This window comes from Myotis daubentonii, chromosome 2 (assembly GCF_963259705.1).
Source record: "Myotis daubentonii chromosome 2, mMyoDau2.1, whole genome shotgun sequence".
NCBI lineage: Eukaryota > Metazoa > Chordata > Mammalia > Chiroptera > Vespertilionidae > Myotis > Myotis daubentonii.
The window spans coordinates 181,116,356-181,133,326 of NC_081841.1; the positions used below are offsets into that span (position 1 = coordinate 181,116,356).

Below are 16,971 nucleotides of genomic sequence, written 5' to 3' on the forward strand. Positions count from 1 at the left end.
TCCTTTACCAGAAGCTGTACTTACATAGAGGACTTTGCTTTCTAAAACTCATCAAGGGACTTTTTCATATCACTTTTCTAGTGAATCCAATGGGTAAAACTACCCTAAAAATTTTTAGGAACTGAAGAAAATTTTACTCTAAGTCAGGGATCTGAATCCACTAGTAAACAGCCACTCACTCCATGGCCATGTCTCCTTAATATTCATACTACAACAAAGATGACTACTTCCCTATTGTTTTTAATCTCTTTTCCTAGACTAGATGATTGAAACCAAAACATCATTATGCAAACTTTTAATACTAACCCAATAATAAAGAAACCATTTTCTGCTAACTTCCTCTTTGGCCAATCTTGCTCTATAAAACTGTAAAGCCCCTTAACACTAAGTGAAATTCTAAGGCCCTCTCTCCCATCTCTACTTAAAAAAACTAAGAATATTACCTCTGACAACATTATGGGTGTTTTTTTTTAAAGGGCAACCAACCATATAAACCACAATTCTTTTCAACTTTGTATCAAAGACCCCTTTGTCTCACATATCAATTTAACTTTTACCTTACTTGACAGGACTATACTATTTTAAACTTCATTAGTCTACCTAGAGGACGGAAAAACAGCCTCTGGGTCATCACTGAGGGTCCTCCTCTGGGCCAAGGAAATGAATGAAACTCTGTTCACAAGATTGGCAGATACAATCACAGGTCTGGATTCCCGCCCTGCCCAGCTTATGATAGTATGGTTTTAAAAGAGCAGTTCATTATGTTTTTAGTCAAATGAGACAGAATCATCTTTTAAGAAATTGTAATACTATTCCTGGTTTTCTGGAGGCAGTTATTTTCTAAACAACAATCTGCCTAGTAAAATATACTAGACACTGTAGACAAAATTATCAAAACTTCTTATCCTACGTGGAGAGTCAACATAGTAAGTGGCTTTGGAAAGGAATGGCTAGCCGAGCACCAAGCCCATTTCCTCTTCCATGAAGCACACAGTTAGATGACATTTTCCAGCCTCGCCTGAGTTAGGTGTGGTCCTGTGACTGAGTTCTGGCCAGGACAATGTGAGCAGAAAGAAATAATGTGCTCTATGTCTAGGCCTAGGAACACGAAAACTTCCCACAGGAGCCTCCATTGTTTTGCCCCCAGGAGACTTAAAGCAGGCAAGCCCACAAATGGAAGAAGGGAGCAACAAGGTAGAAGGAACTTGGATTCCTCAATCACTGTTTGGAGCAACGGTCACCAACCTTTTGGACCTCACGGACCATCAGTGGTCCACAGACCACCGGTTGGTGACTGCTGGTTTGGAGGAAAACTGCCCACAAACCAGGGCTTCCAGTGAGTAAGAAATAAGCATCTATCATATTTGAGCCAGTATACATTTAGGAGGTTATTCTAGCAGCTGACATTATGTTGATTAAATAAATTCACTGGGCATCTCTAGATCAAGGTTAGGCTGACTTGAAATGTATATTCTAAAATTAGTGACTCAGGCAATTATAGGACTTAGCAGGAAGAATCTCTAAGTATATGCAGTCTAGGTAACACCATGTTTGGCTACAATAAAGCAATTTATTCCCGATTGCAGTAAAAATTCTCCTGAGCAACTGAGGTTGAAGAAAATACTTTTGAACCACTTGATCCTTAATTCCATAGTTAAATATTAGATGGTATAAAACCACCAGAAAGTTGTGAGGATCTTCCACACTTCTTTTGCCGAAGGTACCATAATTCATATTAAAACACATTAGAATTCCATATGAAGCCCAACACTCAATTTACCATGAAAATATTGTTGAAGTCATTTCACAAAGGACAGTAAGTTACAGTAGAGAGTTCAAGTTGGGGTTTTTTAGATGTTTACTTTTTCTCAATAGAAATTCAACATCAAGAAACCTTTGCTTTCCCGTATGGAAGTCACATGTGTTCCCTTTTTGCCCTGTCAAGTCCCAAAGTGAATGCACCTCCACAGCAACATCCACTGTTATCCACTTCCTCCTCCTTGCTTTGACTTCAGTTGGTACCTCCTTCATTGCAAGGTAATTTCAGAGATGAGGGATGAATAAAATTAATCAATCAAGGAAAGTAACACTTATTAAGTAGCTACTACATGTCAGGTACTTTCATGCAATTCTATTTCATCTTTGCAACAATGAGGCATATCCCATTATTTCCCATTTTACAAATGAGGAAACAGGGAAGTTATTTAAAATAAAAAACTTGCTCAAGGCCACACACCCAGACAAGCAAGATTCATGTCGATGACACCTGATTCCAAAACGTATCTTTTCCATTTCAAAATGGTGCACTTAACCTATGACATATTGCCAGCCTTTAGGATATGAAAAAAAAATAGGATTACCACTCAATTTGACTTGCTTTACATATTCATTTTAGTGAGTCAATGGTTCTCAAAATGTTCACTCTTCCACTTATACCTTATTATCACATTTCCACAAAACAAAAGCCTGCACTATCCCTTTGACAAGAGAGTAAGTTGCAAATGGCAACAAAGAATTTAGAGGATAAAGCTAGGACAGGAGGAGGCCTAGTCTTCCATTATCGGGATGTATTGCTGCCTCCCTCTGAAGTATTCTTTCTACCATTTAAGTTTTAGTTTCCACAAGAATTATTTCATAATTTTTTTTTTCACCAGTTCTAAAGATTCCCAAAACTCCATTTTGAAAGATACTACATTTCTAAGTTCAGTAAAACAAGCATATGTCAAAGAACCGGGAACACATGAATAGTCTTGAACTTTCTTAATGGTATGAAATGATTTTCACCCTGCAACATCTGAAGTGGTTCCATGCAAGACTGAAAAGAACACTTAAAGGACTGGTGAAGAGCAAGGACATTGTGCCGTGTTGTATTATAATTACAATTTTATTTAAGAATTTACTTACCTAGAATCCTTAAAAGTCAAATGTAGATAAACTGCTCACTAAGTAACATTATCAATTCTTTAAAATAGCGTTAAATCAAACCACATTTGATAACCAAAATATCAAAAGACTAATATTCTTAGGTTGGCATGAGTTATCATAAACCATGCTAAAATTAGGTGTTTAGCGGTCATCATTATAATAACTTAATAAGAAATGCATTTTGATGACAAAGTCCCCTTGGAAATACTGTTTTGTTGGAAAGGCAATTTCAATATCAAACGCTTCTACCAAAAATATATTTCCATAGTGACATTTAAGATGATAAAACTATCAAAGCCCAGTTCTTTTGATTGCAAAGGTCGAAACGTTTCTCCTTCCTCTGGAAACCCGCTGTGCTATTTATTGAAGTCCTTCACACACACTGCTCCGTCTCAGGCAAGTGCTGCATCATGGAAAATCGCGTTTTTATTTTTAAGCCTTACCTTCAGATAGGATCCATAATATTTGGTTACGTATGGACTATCACACTGACTCAGCACTGTGATTTCCTGTTGAATGTCCTCTATCTCATCTTCAGCTTCTTCCAGATCAATGATTTTTATGGCAACCACTTTCTGAGTCCGATTGTCAATGCCTTTGAACACCTCACCAAAAGAGCCCTTTCCAATTTTCTCTAGCTTTGTAAAAAGCTCTTCTGGATCTGCTTTTAGGTTCTGTAGGAAAAAGAAAGGGAAACATCAGTGACTCAGTGCCGGGACTGCTTTCTCCTTGTGCTTATTTATAACACTCAGACCACAGTCTTTCAAGGACTGACCCATCTTCCTCATCTAAGGACCAGGCTGGTTGTGACCACATTTAGGACTTAAAGATCTGCAAGTCTCCCTCATGTGTGTGCATTAGACTAGAAACAAAGCAAGCGTGTAAACAAACAAATATGCAGATTAGAAAAGCTGGGAACGGCTCCAGCACTTGTATAAAGTAAATAAAAATCAAAACACTTATTTGACTATATATGGATTTATTGAAAAAAAATCACTCTTGCCTAAGCAAAAATTCCACCTTCTCCCTTCTCCCAAATTGTCTAAATTCAGGTTGCTATATACCAGTGGTTCCCAATGTGGGGCATGGGAGGGGGGGGATTTGATTTTTTTTTTAAGGGGGGCAATTCAAGAATGAGTTATTAACAGTAAATTTTTTGCATTTTTTGCTCTCCTCCCCAGGTTATCATACAGTTTCATGGTTTAGGGCCGTGTTCCCCAAACCTGGCTGGTTGTGGGGCCTCATATACAGTATATAAATATATATTATGACATTTATGCATTTCAGTTCTCTATTATATGTTCTGAAACTTTATTTACTATTTTTTCATATCACTTCATATTATTATTTTTTTTAACAATTTCTTAGTGATTTCTTCCCTCAGTACAACTGTCCTTTCATTCCTTTTCTCTTTCATGGATGCCATGTTCTTTGGAAGCTTGTTTAGACCAAGGTAATGGCCTTTTAGGCTTCCTCCATGTGAATAGGAGTTCACTTTTTCAATAATAAGAATGGTATGTCACAGGGAGGGGCATCAGGATTTTAGAGATGCTTAGGTGGGCATGGCCCAAAAAAGGTTGAGAACCACTGCTATGTACTAAAATATAGGTCAAATAGCTATATTATGAATAGGAAAAAACATTTATACCCTTACTTCCTAACAGGCATGATTTTCAAGTCCAACAAATACTGTGTCACATACCTTCACTTTCAGCTACTGTCATGGCCTAACTAAATATTTTAACTAGATCTCAAGAAACAAAAAGCAACCTGTTTTCCTTTGTCATGTAAACATCATGCCCTTGATTACCTTCTAAAAGCTCTTACCCACCAACCTGGTTAACTGAAAACACACACTAACAGTGCCCATTTCCAAGGAATACAGCTGAGGGATGCTGCACATCTCACCACGAGGAAATGCCCAGCCCCAAATGCTAACACACCCGTCCGCAGCCCCATAGAGTGAGAGAGGACTCTGGGAGCCACCAGCCCTACAGACAGATACACCTTCCCTCAGAAACACTGCATATGAACAAGAGGACGCCAGGCCAACCCTCAGAGCTTATTACTCCTTCAAGGAAACTGAAATATTGTGGGGAAAGGAGTAAGAGAAGGAAAGAAGAGTTGAAAGGAGAAAGAATAAGAGGCATAGAAAGAGGAGAGGTCCATAGATGGATAAACATATGGGGCTCACAGACACAGAATTACAGCAATTATCGGCAGCATTCTGAGTTACATGAGCTTTTGTGGGTTTAACAAGGCACTAACTTGCTTTCCAAGAGGAAACACAGGAGTCCCAGCAGCACTTCACAAGGGAACTGCTGAAACCCAGCCAGCCCATTTCTAACGTGGAGGTCTTGGGGTGCCACAGTCATGGGTGGCCTCACTAACACCAAAGAGGCCCTATTTGAGACTGCACACTGAACAACGTAAAAGCTCACAAAACCCACCAATCCTATCAGTAAAAATGAACAAAATAAAGGAAAAATGCACCCTGGACTTGCCAGGGAAAAGGGACGCAGACATTTTCAGCAGTTACAAACTCTCCTGCTTTCATACGCTTTCTCTTACCTCCTTCCCCCCAGGATGACAGAGGGTGGCTCTCCTTTTCTTCAGGGCCAATCCTAAAAGCTGGGCCTTTGAATCCATCCTTCTCTCCTCCAGGATGTGAGTTCATTAATAACTCTCTTGCACTTACTCTCTCTACTGCCTCTCTGCCTAGGGCAGCATGCTCAGGTTTCTCATTTACACACACACTCACACACACACACTCAAGAACACCGTCCCTGTTTCATTGGTTGCCCTCCGTCCGGTGCCCACCCCTCACTGGTCACCACTGCAGCCTGGCTCCAGCTCTGGCACCAATGATGCAGCGCTGTGCATCTGATCCTCCTCAAACTCCCTCCCCTAAGTAACTCGCCAGTCCCTTGGCGTCTACAACCCTGCTCTCCACTCATCTTCTTCCAGGCCCCCTAGTTCCAAAAGAGTCTTCCTGCACAGACTACCTATATCAGCGCATAATCACAGCAGTCCCCCCAAGGTCCCAGACTTAGCCTCCTATTCTTCCTCTCCTCCCCAGGTTATCATACAGTTTCACGGTTTACCAAAGGACTGTGTTCCTCAAACCTAGCTGGTCAGGCACACCTAGGACACTTGCAGATCCCAAACATTCACACACATGGGGGTGGGAAGTGCATAGTCCACATTTTTTAAAGACTCCCCCCCCCCCCCATTGATTCCGATAAACAGCCACCTCTGAGGAAACTGGTTTTGAATTATGGCATGCATGGGGACTTGCAAATTGCTAGCTCCAGACTTGCCTTTTGTGCTTTAACTCCTAGAATCAATTACTTGCTAGATATCTCTTTCTACCAGGACACAGCAAGCTCAATATGTATCGAGTGAATTCATTTTTTTCCCCTGCTGAACTGGCCAACCTCCCACAGCACACTACACCTGTGCTAGACTATAAGCTGAGGGCGTTCCGGGACTGTGTCTTACCTTGGTACCAATGTGCATGGGCAAAATAACTGATGGTCAACCAATGTCCCATGAGCATTAAGAAACCCCAGCCTTACACTAACACAAACAGGATCCAGGGCAGGAACAACAAATATCCTAATTCAGAGAGATAGAGAGCCTGGAAGGAGGGAATAGTAGGGTAAGGCGAGCCTGAATACTCAGGAGCAGTGATCCTCACATCTCAGGAGCATCAGAATCAGCTGGAGGGATTGTTAGAACACAGACTGCCTGGCCCCACCCCGGAGTTCCTGATTCTGTAAATTTGGTGTGGGGCTCAAGAACCAGAGTGTCCAGGTGATACAGCTGCTGGTGGCCTGGGTACCACACTTTGAGAACCAAGGCTCTAGCCACACACCCAGGCCCACTGCAGACATGGAGAGAGATGCCCAGCTTCCTAGCTGTCCCTGCAGAGCCCAGGCCAGCAACTCAGCTGACCACAGGTACTGAGTGAATCCAAGCAAGACATGCAGAAAAACCTCCAGACAAACTGAGCAATCATGAGAAATACTAACTCATTAAGTTCTGGGGTGATTTATTACACAAAACTAATCATAACATAACAGATTCAACAGAGATCATTGCAGGAAGAACCTGTCCATTCCGGGGGCGGGGGGTGGGGGGGAGGTCGGGGGGAACTAATAGATGTTCTACACTCTGGAAGGTTTCATGCTTTTTTGTTGTTAATCCTCACCCAAGGATCTTTTTTCCATTGAGAGAGAGTAGAAGGGGGCGGGGGGGGGGGGGCGGCAGAGAGAGAGGAAGAGAAGGGGAGGGAGGGAGGGAGGGAGGGAGGGAGGGAGGGAGGGAGGGAGGGAGGGAGAGAGACATCAATGTGAGAGAGACACATCAATTGGTTGCCTCCTAAATGAGCCACATCAGGGCCGGGGAGCAAACCCGAGACCCTTCAGTCTGGCTGATGCTCTAAAACCACTGAGCCGGCGGCCAGGGCTGGACAGGTTTCATGTAATAAACTGCCTGATTTTCCCTTTGCCTGGTCTCTGACAGTTCAGAAACAGCTGCTTTCACTGCTGCTTGACTCTTCCTCCAAGCCCTCTCCCAAGTCTGCACCTGTACAGCGGCAGCTGCTGGTCTCGCCTCTGCTCAAGGGGGTGTCACTCCGCACTCTGTCACTGTTAGCAACTGTGAACGGGGCGACTAAAACTGTCCCTGGTCAGAACAGAGACATCTGCTAAGATGATGACAGCAGGACACTAAACAAGCAGGGGTCCTTGCCATTTGGCAATTCTTGAATAAACTCATTCCCACGCAGTGTAGCCCAATGGCCATAAGAAAATCAATGCCAATGACAGCCTATTTCAAACAGGACCTTCAAAATTCTGCTGCCAGATCTATTCTCTGAGGAAAGATTTCCTTGGTAGCAAAGGTGCCATTTTGCCAACCATCTTGAGAATTTTCTTTTCAGAAAGGTTTATGCTGAACTAAATACAGGTCATCATCCCCAATTAGAAACGTCTACCAGCCCATCACCCCACCCCTCTAGGACTCTCCTCCCTCATGCCGCTGGGAGTGAGGGGGTTGAGTGCTGCCTGCACATGAACATCCCATTCACCAAACAGCTACTGTTGTTTTGGCTGTTGTCATTTTTTTTTTAATTTGACAATCTAAGGGAAAAGAGGTCAGATATTTCATGTTTTTAAAATTCTTGTGACATACCAGTTGAAAATTGCTGCTCTTCAGCTATTCGCTTTTGTTTTTCTATGAAAAGAAAAAGGAACTAAGTTTGATGTGTTCTAACACCTGCTACGTACACATCACTATCCCTGCAGCAACAGAAAAGAGAACACTGTAGCTCAGGAGGTCTAGATCAGGGAGGGAAGTTGTGGCAGTAGTACCCCCTCCCCTCTTCTGAACCTGGCAAGCATCCCTAATAAATCGCAGGACTCTCCTCTTACAGCTGAATTCAGACCTCACCCCACCACGTAGGCAGCCACCACCAAGTCAGCCCACCGGGCACAGAGGTGGAACCTATTTGCCAGCCTGATGTAGCCCTATTACCAACAGGTCTCATCATGGCTGTTCAGCGTTACCTTGTCCTTCCATATCTGCCGACTCTCCCAGGCTTTCCATGTGTTCCACTGCTAATAGTTGTTATCTCCCACTTCAAAGTGGGAATTCCCTGTACCCCGATCCCTTGCTTATACCTACAAACTGTACCCTTCATTCTTCCAACATGTCTCTCTCCATGTGGTCCCCCTGCCACACGCTGCCTGACTCCACACCCTGGCCCTCCCTTGCCGGGGTCCAACCCCAGCAGGTCCAGGGGTCCCCAAAGGTGTGGACGGAGTCGGCGAAGAAGGAATGACACGGAGGCAGCGTTCAGTTGATCAGCATGGTTGGGTTCTCTTGCCTGGTTCTATTGCCAGGTTCTGTAGGTTCTCCAGCCAGGTTCAGTCACCAGGTTCTAGTCAGGTTCTCTTGCCAATTTCTGTAGTCAGGTTCAGTCCAGGATCTTTTGCCATGTTCTCTCCAGCGAAGTTCTTCTGTCTGTAGGTTCTGTGTAGGTTCTGTCTTCTTGGCTCTCTTCTGAGTTCTGTCTCTTGCTGTCTTGTTACATCTGTATTTATACCAGTTGATTCAATCCTATCAATCTCTATTACAAAGGTTAGGGCGTTTCTTATCTCCGTTCCAGGGAGTAAAGATTATGTAGCTTAAGCATGATTGTTCATAGTTAAAGTGATTAATTACCCGCCTGGCACTTAGTTGAGGGGTTTTATTCCCTCCCTAACTTCAGGGGAAAATCCCTACCTGGGGATTCAACCTTTCTCGGAGAGGTGACCTTGGTTAAAACACAGCGCCAAGAAGGTGAGCAAACATATTAAGAACCGTATGCCATATATGCCAGGTCCCTTGAAACAGCAAGGATGGACCGGCTCCCAGCACTCCCTCGCCCATAGCAGCTGAGCCTCCAACAGACAGGCAGAGTTTAGGTTCCTCAAAGCTCATGGTCTCCCTTCACTGCTTAAACAACCAGGAACACACCGTCTCTCAAGACTGAAGTCACAAACACTTTTGAATCTAAACCCCATAGCACCTTTCTAGTCCCATTTCCTGCCACTACCCTACTTACCCAACTTCTTAACACTGTACAAGCATCAAGGGTTGCATTCAGTATGGTTCCATTTATAGAAAATTCTCAAAGTGACAGAATTAGAGTGATGGAGAACAGACCTGTGATTGCTAGGGGTAGGGTGAAGGAAGGAGGTGAGGAGTTAAGGGTAACACAGGAAGATTCTTTGTGGTGATGGAACCACAGGACTAAAAACCAAAATTTAACAAAGTACAGGCTAAAACTGGTGGCATGTGAATTAAGATCTGCACCTGAGTAAACAGCAGTGCACCAACATCAATTTCCTGGTTTTACAGTGTATGGTAAAAGCTAGGTGAAGGGCACACAGAACTACCCATCACTGCTGCAACTTCTTATAAATCTTAAACTATTTAAAAATAAATTTATTAAGCCCTAGCTGGCTTGGTTTAGTGGTTAGGTCAAGGGCACAATTCTGGTCAAGGGCACATTGCAGGCTTAATCCCATGCCCCAGTCAGGATGCCTGTGGGAGGCAACCAATCGATGTGCCCCTCTCACATCTATGTTTCTCTGTATGTCTCTCCCCCTCTCTTCCACTCTCTCTAAAAATCAATAGAAAAAATATCCTCAGATGAGGATTAATAATAAATAAATGTTTAAATATAAACTTTTTAAAATTCCAAAAATTTCACCATTACAGGTGGGCAATTCCCATTTGCTATTTCAAACCCACTGAAACCTGACAACTCCCCTGAGCAAAGGCAGAGGCTGTGGTTTCCTTTTCCCCAGAACACATTTTTAATGCCATGGGCTGCAAACTGTATTAACATTTTACAGGTTCTTTTCCCCTCAAGATGATGATCTACCACTGAAGAACATTATTTTATAATCTTGCTAACTCCAGGCAACACACAAACTTCCTTAGAAAGCAGTCTCAGACATAACCAAATAATCAAAAACAAAAACCCAGCCCAAATTCAAAGCATTACATGGACATGAGAAAAATACAGCCATGGCCTAAAAAATTGTGCAGCACAGTGTGCACCAACCTTTGCTCTGGTTTTGCAAAATATTTTATTTGGGGCAGTGGCTATACAAGACCTGGAAAGATAAGACAATAGATGCATCCCCAAAATAAGCTATGGGACAGAGTTATTCAATATTGTCCTTCTGAATGCTTAAATTATTTTCCAAAGCAATGGTTTCTAGGAGGCCATAGGCACTTGAAGTCTAAACACAAGCTCAGACTTCAGCCCAGCAAGTTACTGAACCACCCAGCCTGTTTCCAGGTCTATAAAATGGGGTAACACTACTTACATAGGAACATAAGGAAAGCTGCTTGGTTTAGCAGCTGTGGGTTCGATTCTGGTCAGGGCACATGCCCAGGTTGCGGGCTCGATCTCCCATAGGGAGGTGTGCAGGAAGCAGCTGATCAATGATTCCTTCTCATCATTGATGTTTCTATCTCTCTCTCCCTCTCCCTTCCTCTCTGAAATCAATAAAAATATATTTAAAAAAAAAAAAAGATCCAGTGAGGTGAGGTCATCTTTAAAACAGCACTTGACTTTGAAGACATTTTTAGAAACCATCAAACACTGGCCACAACACTTACTGAGAACATACCATGTATAACACAATGCATCACAGTCCCAAAGGGATTAAAAACTATTGTTGCTTTTAAATATGGCTGAATTTTATATTCCTAGTTTTTAATACAACTTATTCTTCTTCCCATAAATAAGAAATCTTAAGGCTAATTACAAGCAAATAAAATGCCCTGGAAACCCACCTCATCAGATTAACCATTACATTTCAAGAAGCATGCTATACTGGAAGTAATAGTGGGAAATTGGTCTAATCAAGCCTATTACCCTGTAAAGTTTTCCTCTCATTCTACAAGTTTAAGGCTCACTCTTTACCGGGATCTTTCCCATGCTTCCACCATCTGAAAATCAAGTTGCCCTTTTAATAAAATACATACGGGAATATATACATCTAATGCCAATGTAAAGCTTGTGAACCATAAAAAAAACAAAAACAAAAAACAAAAAAAAAAAAACACAGGACCCCAAAAAATCAAATGCCCTTTTATGGGAATTTTCTCAGCCAAAAGTATCTGCAATGTCCAAAAACCACTCAACTCTGGGACTGGAAGCAGCAAAGAAACTTGGTTGGCACATCCCTGGCCTCCTCCTTGGCCCTCAGAAGCCCCCACACACACACACTTGCAGTGAGGGTGTCTTGCTACAAGGAACTGTCATCAACACACATCAGTGTGCACCCCTCCAGCACCCCCCCCCAAAAGATCACTGGTGTTCCCCCAGCAGCCAACCCGAGGCACATTTTGACATGAACAGAAGAGAGGAAATCTATTGGGAGCTCCTCATTTTGAACTGATAAGAAAGTCTAAGGTCAGGACTTTTATTTTTACACCAAATTCAGACTCAGAAAACCAGGGCTCCGCTTGAGGAAGAGGAACAAATTTGCAATATAGTTTCCTATTTAGTCAGCCAGCACCCTTCAAAGGTACAAACGACAGTAATAAGTTCCTGGCTGGAACGAACAGTCACCCACCCAGTGGTGTCTACCGTCTCCAAGATGGCCTTAGCCTCCTTCATGAGTGAGCAAAACCACACGGATGCAGTACTTAAACGGGGCCAGGAAACCCAGTGGGGAAGGGCGCAGACGATGAGGAACAGTGGTGGCTTACAGGGTGGCCCTCCCACTGCATGTGGTTAGTGATCCTCACCAAGGGCTGCAGCCGGGGAGCCTTAAACCACTCAGTGCCCGGCCTCACCCTAAACTCTTAAACCCAAATCTCTGAGAATGGGACTCCAGCATCGGTATATATATATATATATAACCCTAATATGCAAACAGAAGGAACTGCGGAACAACCGAACAACCGGTCGCTATGACGTTCACTGACCACCGGGGTGTGTGTGCGGAACATGGCAGGCATCAGCAACAGGCGGCAGAGCGTGGAACATGGCGGGTGTCAGCCACGGCGGGATGGTGGAGCAGGTGAGCAGGGACACCAGACCAGGTGGGGTGCTGGTTGCTGTCATCAGGGCGAGCTTCTGTGATTACTGAAAATTCTGCCCGGCGCTTGCATCTGCTGCTGGCACCAGCCCTGCTCACACCCACTGCTGGCGCTGGGCATCAGCCCCAATCACTTGGGGCCATCAGCAGGAGCAAGCAGCAGCTGCCAGCTCCGATCACCCCTGAGGGCTTCACCTCCCCTTGCTCCTGAGGGGCGATTGGGGCAGCAGCCGCTGCTCGCACCCACTGACGGCGCCAGCCCCGCTTGCACCTGCTGCTGGTGCTGGCCCCAATTGCTCTGCGGCCGTCAGCATGTGGGAGCAGTGGGAGTGGGGCTGCAGGCAGACAGGGGACCAGGGCCACAGTGGGAGGGGCTGGGCAGACACAAGGAGGATGGGCCGAGACCCACCACTGTGCCCACCGCAGCCTTGTGGCCCACAGTTCCTTTCAAGGTGCACGAATTCGTGCACTGGGCCCCTAGTTATTTAAAACTCCCCAGAAGATTCCAACATGCAGCCAAGATGAGAACCAGAGGTCTAGTCCAGGAGACTGCTCCAAGCTCTGTAAGAAGTAGGATGCCATGGTAAGGACTGGAGGACTTTCATAGTGCATACCCACCTTCCCCACCTTCCCCACCTTCCCCACCTGGGAGGGAACCCCATCAGTGCAGGGGAGGGGGCATCTCCCTGCAGCTCACATTTTCTTCTGTTCCTCTCCAATCCCTTCCTCCTCTGCTATCAACCTAGTCATTGACCTGGCAGATCCATTCTCCACCTCTAGCCCCAAAGAGTGTTTTGCATATTAACTAGTTGGTTAATCCAAAAATCTCCAATATAATAACCTTATTTACCAAATAAAGATCTTTAAATAGAAAATGGCTCCAATTAGCTCAAAGAACTGTCAGGTTTCTCCAATTCTCAAATATTCTTTAGCAGAAAAGTCTCATTCCTAGCTAAATGATGAAAAATCATTTTTTTCGTTAGAGGCCCAAATCACACAAATACATAGAAACATGCTTTGCTCCACGTTACAAGAAATCTACTAATCACTACCAGGCAAGCTCTCCTGGCCTGCTTCCATTACCAGGCCATTTCCTTTTCTAAGTGGCAGCACCCAGTTCCCTACCTGAACTCTCCTACACATGTTACAAATGCCCCCACAATCTGGCATAGTAAACTCATTTCCTCCGTATTATACACTTTATTTCCACCCTGTAGCAATTACATAACCTAGAAGAAACTGAATATTCTATAGAAAAAGAAATCTAAGGCAGGTGTTAAATCCTACGAATTTCGTTATCTAGACCAACATATCCAAACCACCAGTACTTTTAGAGAATCCTAGTCCCAGCACCTGTTCATCTTTAAATGGGTGTTTATTTATGGTAGAAACTGCTTTAGCTAATAAAAAAAATGCACAATGAAAAAACACACACACACACTTAAAATGAGAAAAAAAAAATGGCTGCACCAGCTAAGTGAATCTATTGTTTCTAGCCTCGGCATCAATAACCCCTCCTCCCATACACACACCCCTTAGGAAACCACTGTCAGAAGCTCTGAGGTCAGAGTTCAGGGAGAAGCCATGCTAGGGAGCACATTCTCAGACTTGGGGTGCAGCCATCTGGACACGTACCGTGGTGTATGCGGGGGAGAGGGTCCAGGCTGGAAGGCTGCCTGGAGAGGCTCTCAGATCCTCATTCCTTGGCATCGGCTCTTTCTCAGTGTGGTTTGAACAAAAGGCTGAGGCTGCAACTACTGTTCTGCTGTGTGCCCGGTGCCAAATACTCTGCTGGGTTGTCTCATTCACATCCCTCTTGGTCCAGAAGAGGACTGATAGCAGAGGGAGCCAAGGGATCAAGGGCCTGAGGGTTCAACTTGCTTGTGGTTACAAAGCTCCATAGTCCTGGCTCAGCTTCTACACCCTGAGTCCCCAGCAGGTTCTCCCAGTGGTTGCTAGGTTCACTCTTCTATGAAAGGCTGCCCTCTCTGACTGAAAAATGAAGGCCTGGGGTTTCTTGAGATGACAAGCAGGCTGAGACCAAAACAAATACCAAAATCAGAATGGTACTGTTGGGCAATCATCTGGTGAAAATCAATGCATTCCAAATAATTATATAGCTCACTGAGAAATGAATCCTGGCACCTTCTTTATTAAAACCTAAATGCAAATAACAAGCAAGACATGGAAAAGATTCTGACCCTACTGTAATCAGCATTAACAAACAGCAGCACCGTTTCCAAAGCTCCTCCATCCAAAGACTCCATGCTAAGAAGTTTCCATAACTATTCCTTTCTACCCTTAAACCACCCCAGGAGGCAAAGGGCAGGTCACTTGAACAAGGTCCCCACAGTTATTAAGTAGGGTGTAAATCTCTGTGTGTCATGGGTCATCCTCTGGACTAAAAGTGCCTGTAAGCTGCAAGGTTTGCAGGACGCCTGTTTAGAGAAGAACCTAGCTGGCAAGAAATTCCCTTGGGTTATTACACTGGAATGTTAATATCAGCAAAAGGAATACAATCTGATACTACCTCTAATTCCCTACAGGTGAACTCACCTTCCTGTAGCATTTAATAAAAGCTTGCAGTAACAGTGACTGTCAGGGAACACTGACTATTCTAAAAACAGGCCAAACAGTTTTGGCGTATATATATTTCAATCAATAATCAATAATTTCCTTTAGTTGAAAATCCTTCAGCTTTTAGAGGCATCAAGAGGAAAATGGCTGGTATGGAATGCTAAGGTAGTGGACAAGGTTAACTTGTCACAAACAGGAATACATGAATCCTGTTGGGGGGGGGGGTGTGTGTGTGTGTGTGTGTGTGTGTGTGTGTGTGTGTGTGTGTGAGACTCCATGTTCTTTTATCCCTAGAGGGGCGGCAAGGCCAGAAAGAGTGTGAGATGCATTCAGTGTTACCTAACCTCATGGTTTACAGAGTTCCTGTGGCTCTGTGTCAATCAATAAGGTGACTGCCACTAAATCAGCTGTCCTATGTAATCTTGGGAGGGTTAAAGACTCTAGAGCAGTGGTTCCCAACCTTTTTTCGGCCATGGGCCCCCCCCCCCCCAAGCATCTCTAAACTCCTGATGCCCCTCCCTGATTATTCAAAAAGTGAACTATTCACATGGAGAAAGCCTAAAAGACCATTAACTTGGTCTAAACAAGCTTCCAAAGAACATGGCATCCATGAAAGAGAAAACTGAAAGAACAAAAGGACAGGTGAAGTACTGAGGAAGAAATTGTTAAAAAAAAATAATATGAAGTGATATGAAAAAATAGCAAATAAAGTTTCAAAACCTAAGAGAATTGAAATGCATAAATATGTCACAATATATATTTATATACTGAACATGAAGCCCCTAGAATCATAAGAAATGCAAAAAATTCACTGTTAATAACTCATTCTCGAATTGCCCCTCAAAAGTCAAATTGCCCCCCTGTGGGGCATGTGCCCCACATTGGGAACCACTGCTCTAGAGGCAAGAGCAAGGACAGCAACCCTCTTTATGCACAGCCAGACAGCAAACACCTTAGGCCAGTGGTCGGCAAACTGCAGCTCGCGAGCCACATGCGGCTCTTTGGCCCCTTGAGTGTGGCTCTTCCTAAGCCTTAGGAGTACCCTAATTAAGTTAATAACAATGTACCTACCTATATAGTTTAAGTTTAAGAAATTTGGCTCTCAAAAGTAATTTCAATCGTTGTACTGTTGATATTTGGCTCTGTTGACTAATGAGTTTGCTGACCACTGCCTTAGGCTTGTGGGCCAGGCTCAGGTGCATATTCTTTCTTTAACGGCCCCTTAAAAACAGGCCAAGGGCAGCTGTAGTTTAGCGATCCCAGTGCTAGACCATCATGATGGCCAAAACAGAATTTTGTCCATAGCCTATCATACTAGTAACACTGCCTAATCCCAACGAACCCAGTACTAGCTCTGAAAGGGCAGCAGGAACTGTCTGTGACCTCTCAAAAATAACTCCTATGCATCACTCAACACACCAGCAAATGCCCTCCCTCTCTCCCCATTCTGCCTCACTCCTTTCCCTGACCTCTAGCTGCCCGAAAGGGAGAGAAAGAAACCTGAGAGTTTGAGCACTTACAGTGGTTCTCAACCTTGGCTGCACATTGGAATCACCTGGGGATCTTTTTATTTTTTTTTAAATATATATTTTTATTGATTTTTTACAGAGAGGAAGGGAGAGAGATAGAGAGTTAGGAAACATCGATGAGAGAGGAACATCGATCAGCTGCCTCCCGCACATCTCCCACTGGGGATGTGCCCGCAACCCAGGTACATGCCCTTGACCGGAATCGAACCTGGGACCTTTCAGTCCGCAAGCCAACGCTCTATCCACTGAGCCAAACCGGTTTCGGCCGGGGATCTTTTTAAAATCCTGATTTCTGGGCCTCATCCTCCGGAAATTATGTTTCTTTGTTA

General features: G+C 44.0%; 1 protein-coding gene across 6 annotated transcripts in view; it reads right to left on the minus strand.

Annotated features, from left to right (window-relative positions):
* STK24 (serine/threonine kinase 24) overlaps nucleotides 1-16,971 on the minus strand; it is a 103,810-nt gene that overhangs the window by 52,312 nt on the left and 34,527 nt on the right. For 4 of the 6 annotated variants that reach the window (XM_059685022.1, XM_059685019.1, XM_059685018.1 and 1 more), the window contains one exon: nucleotides 3,369-3,599. The exons of 1 other annotated variant lie outside the window; for it this stretch is intronic. In XM_059685022.1, the coding sequence (XP_059541005.1) occupies nucleotides 3,369-3,599 (231 nt within the window). Of the gene's footprint in view, nucleotides 1-3,368; nucleotides 3,600-14,171; nucleotides 14,262-16,971 lie in introns of those variants that run through there. One more of the 6 variants, XM_059685020.1, reaches the window with a different exon arrangement.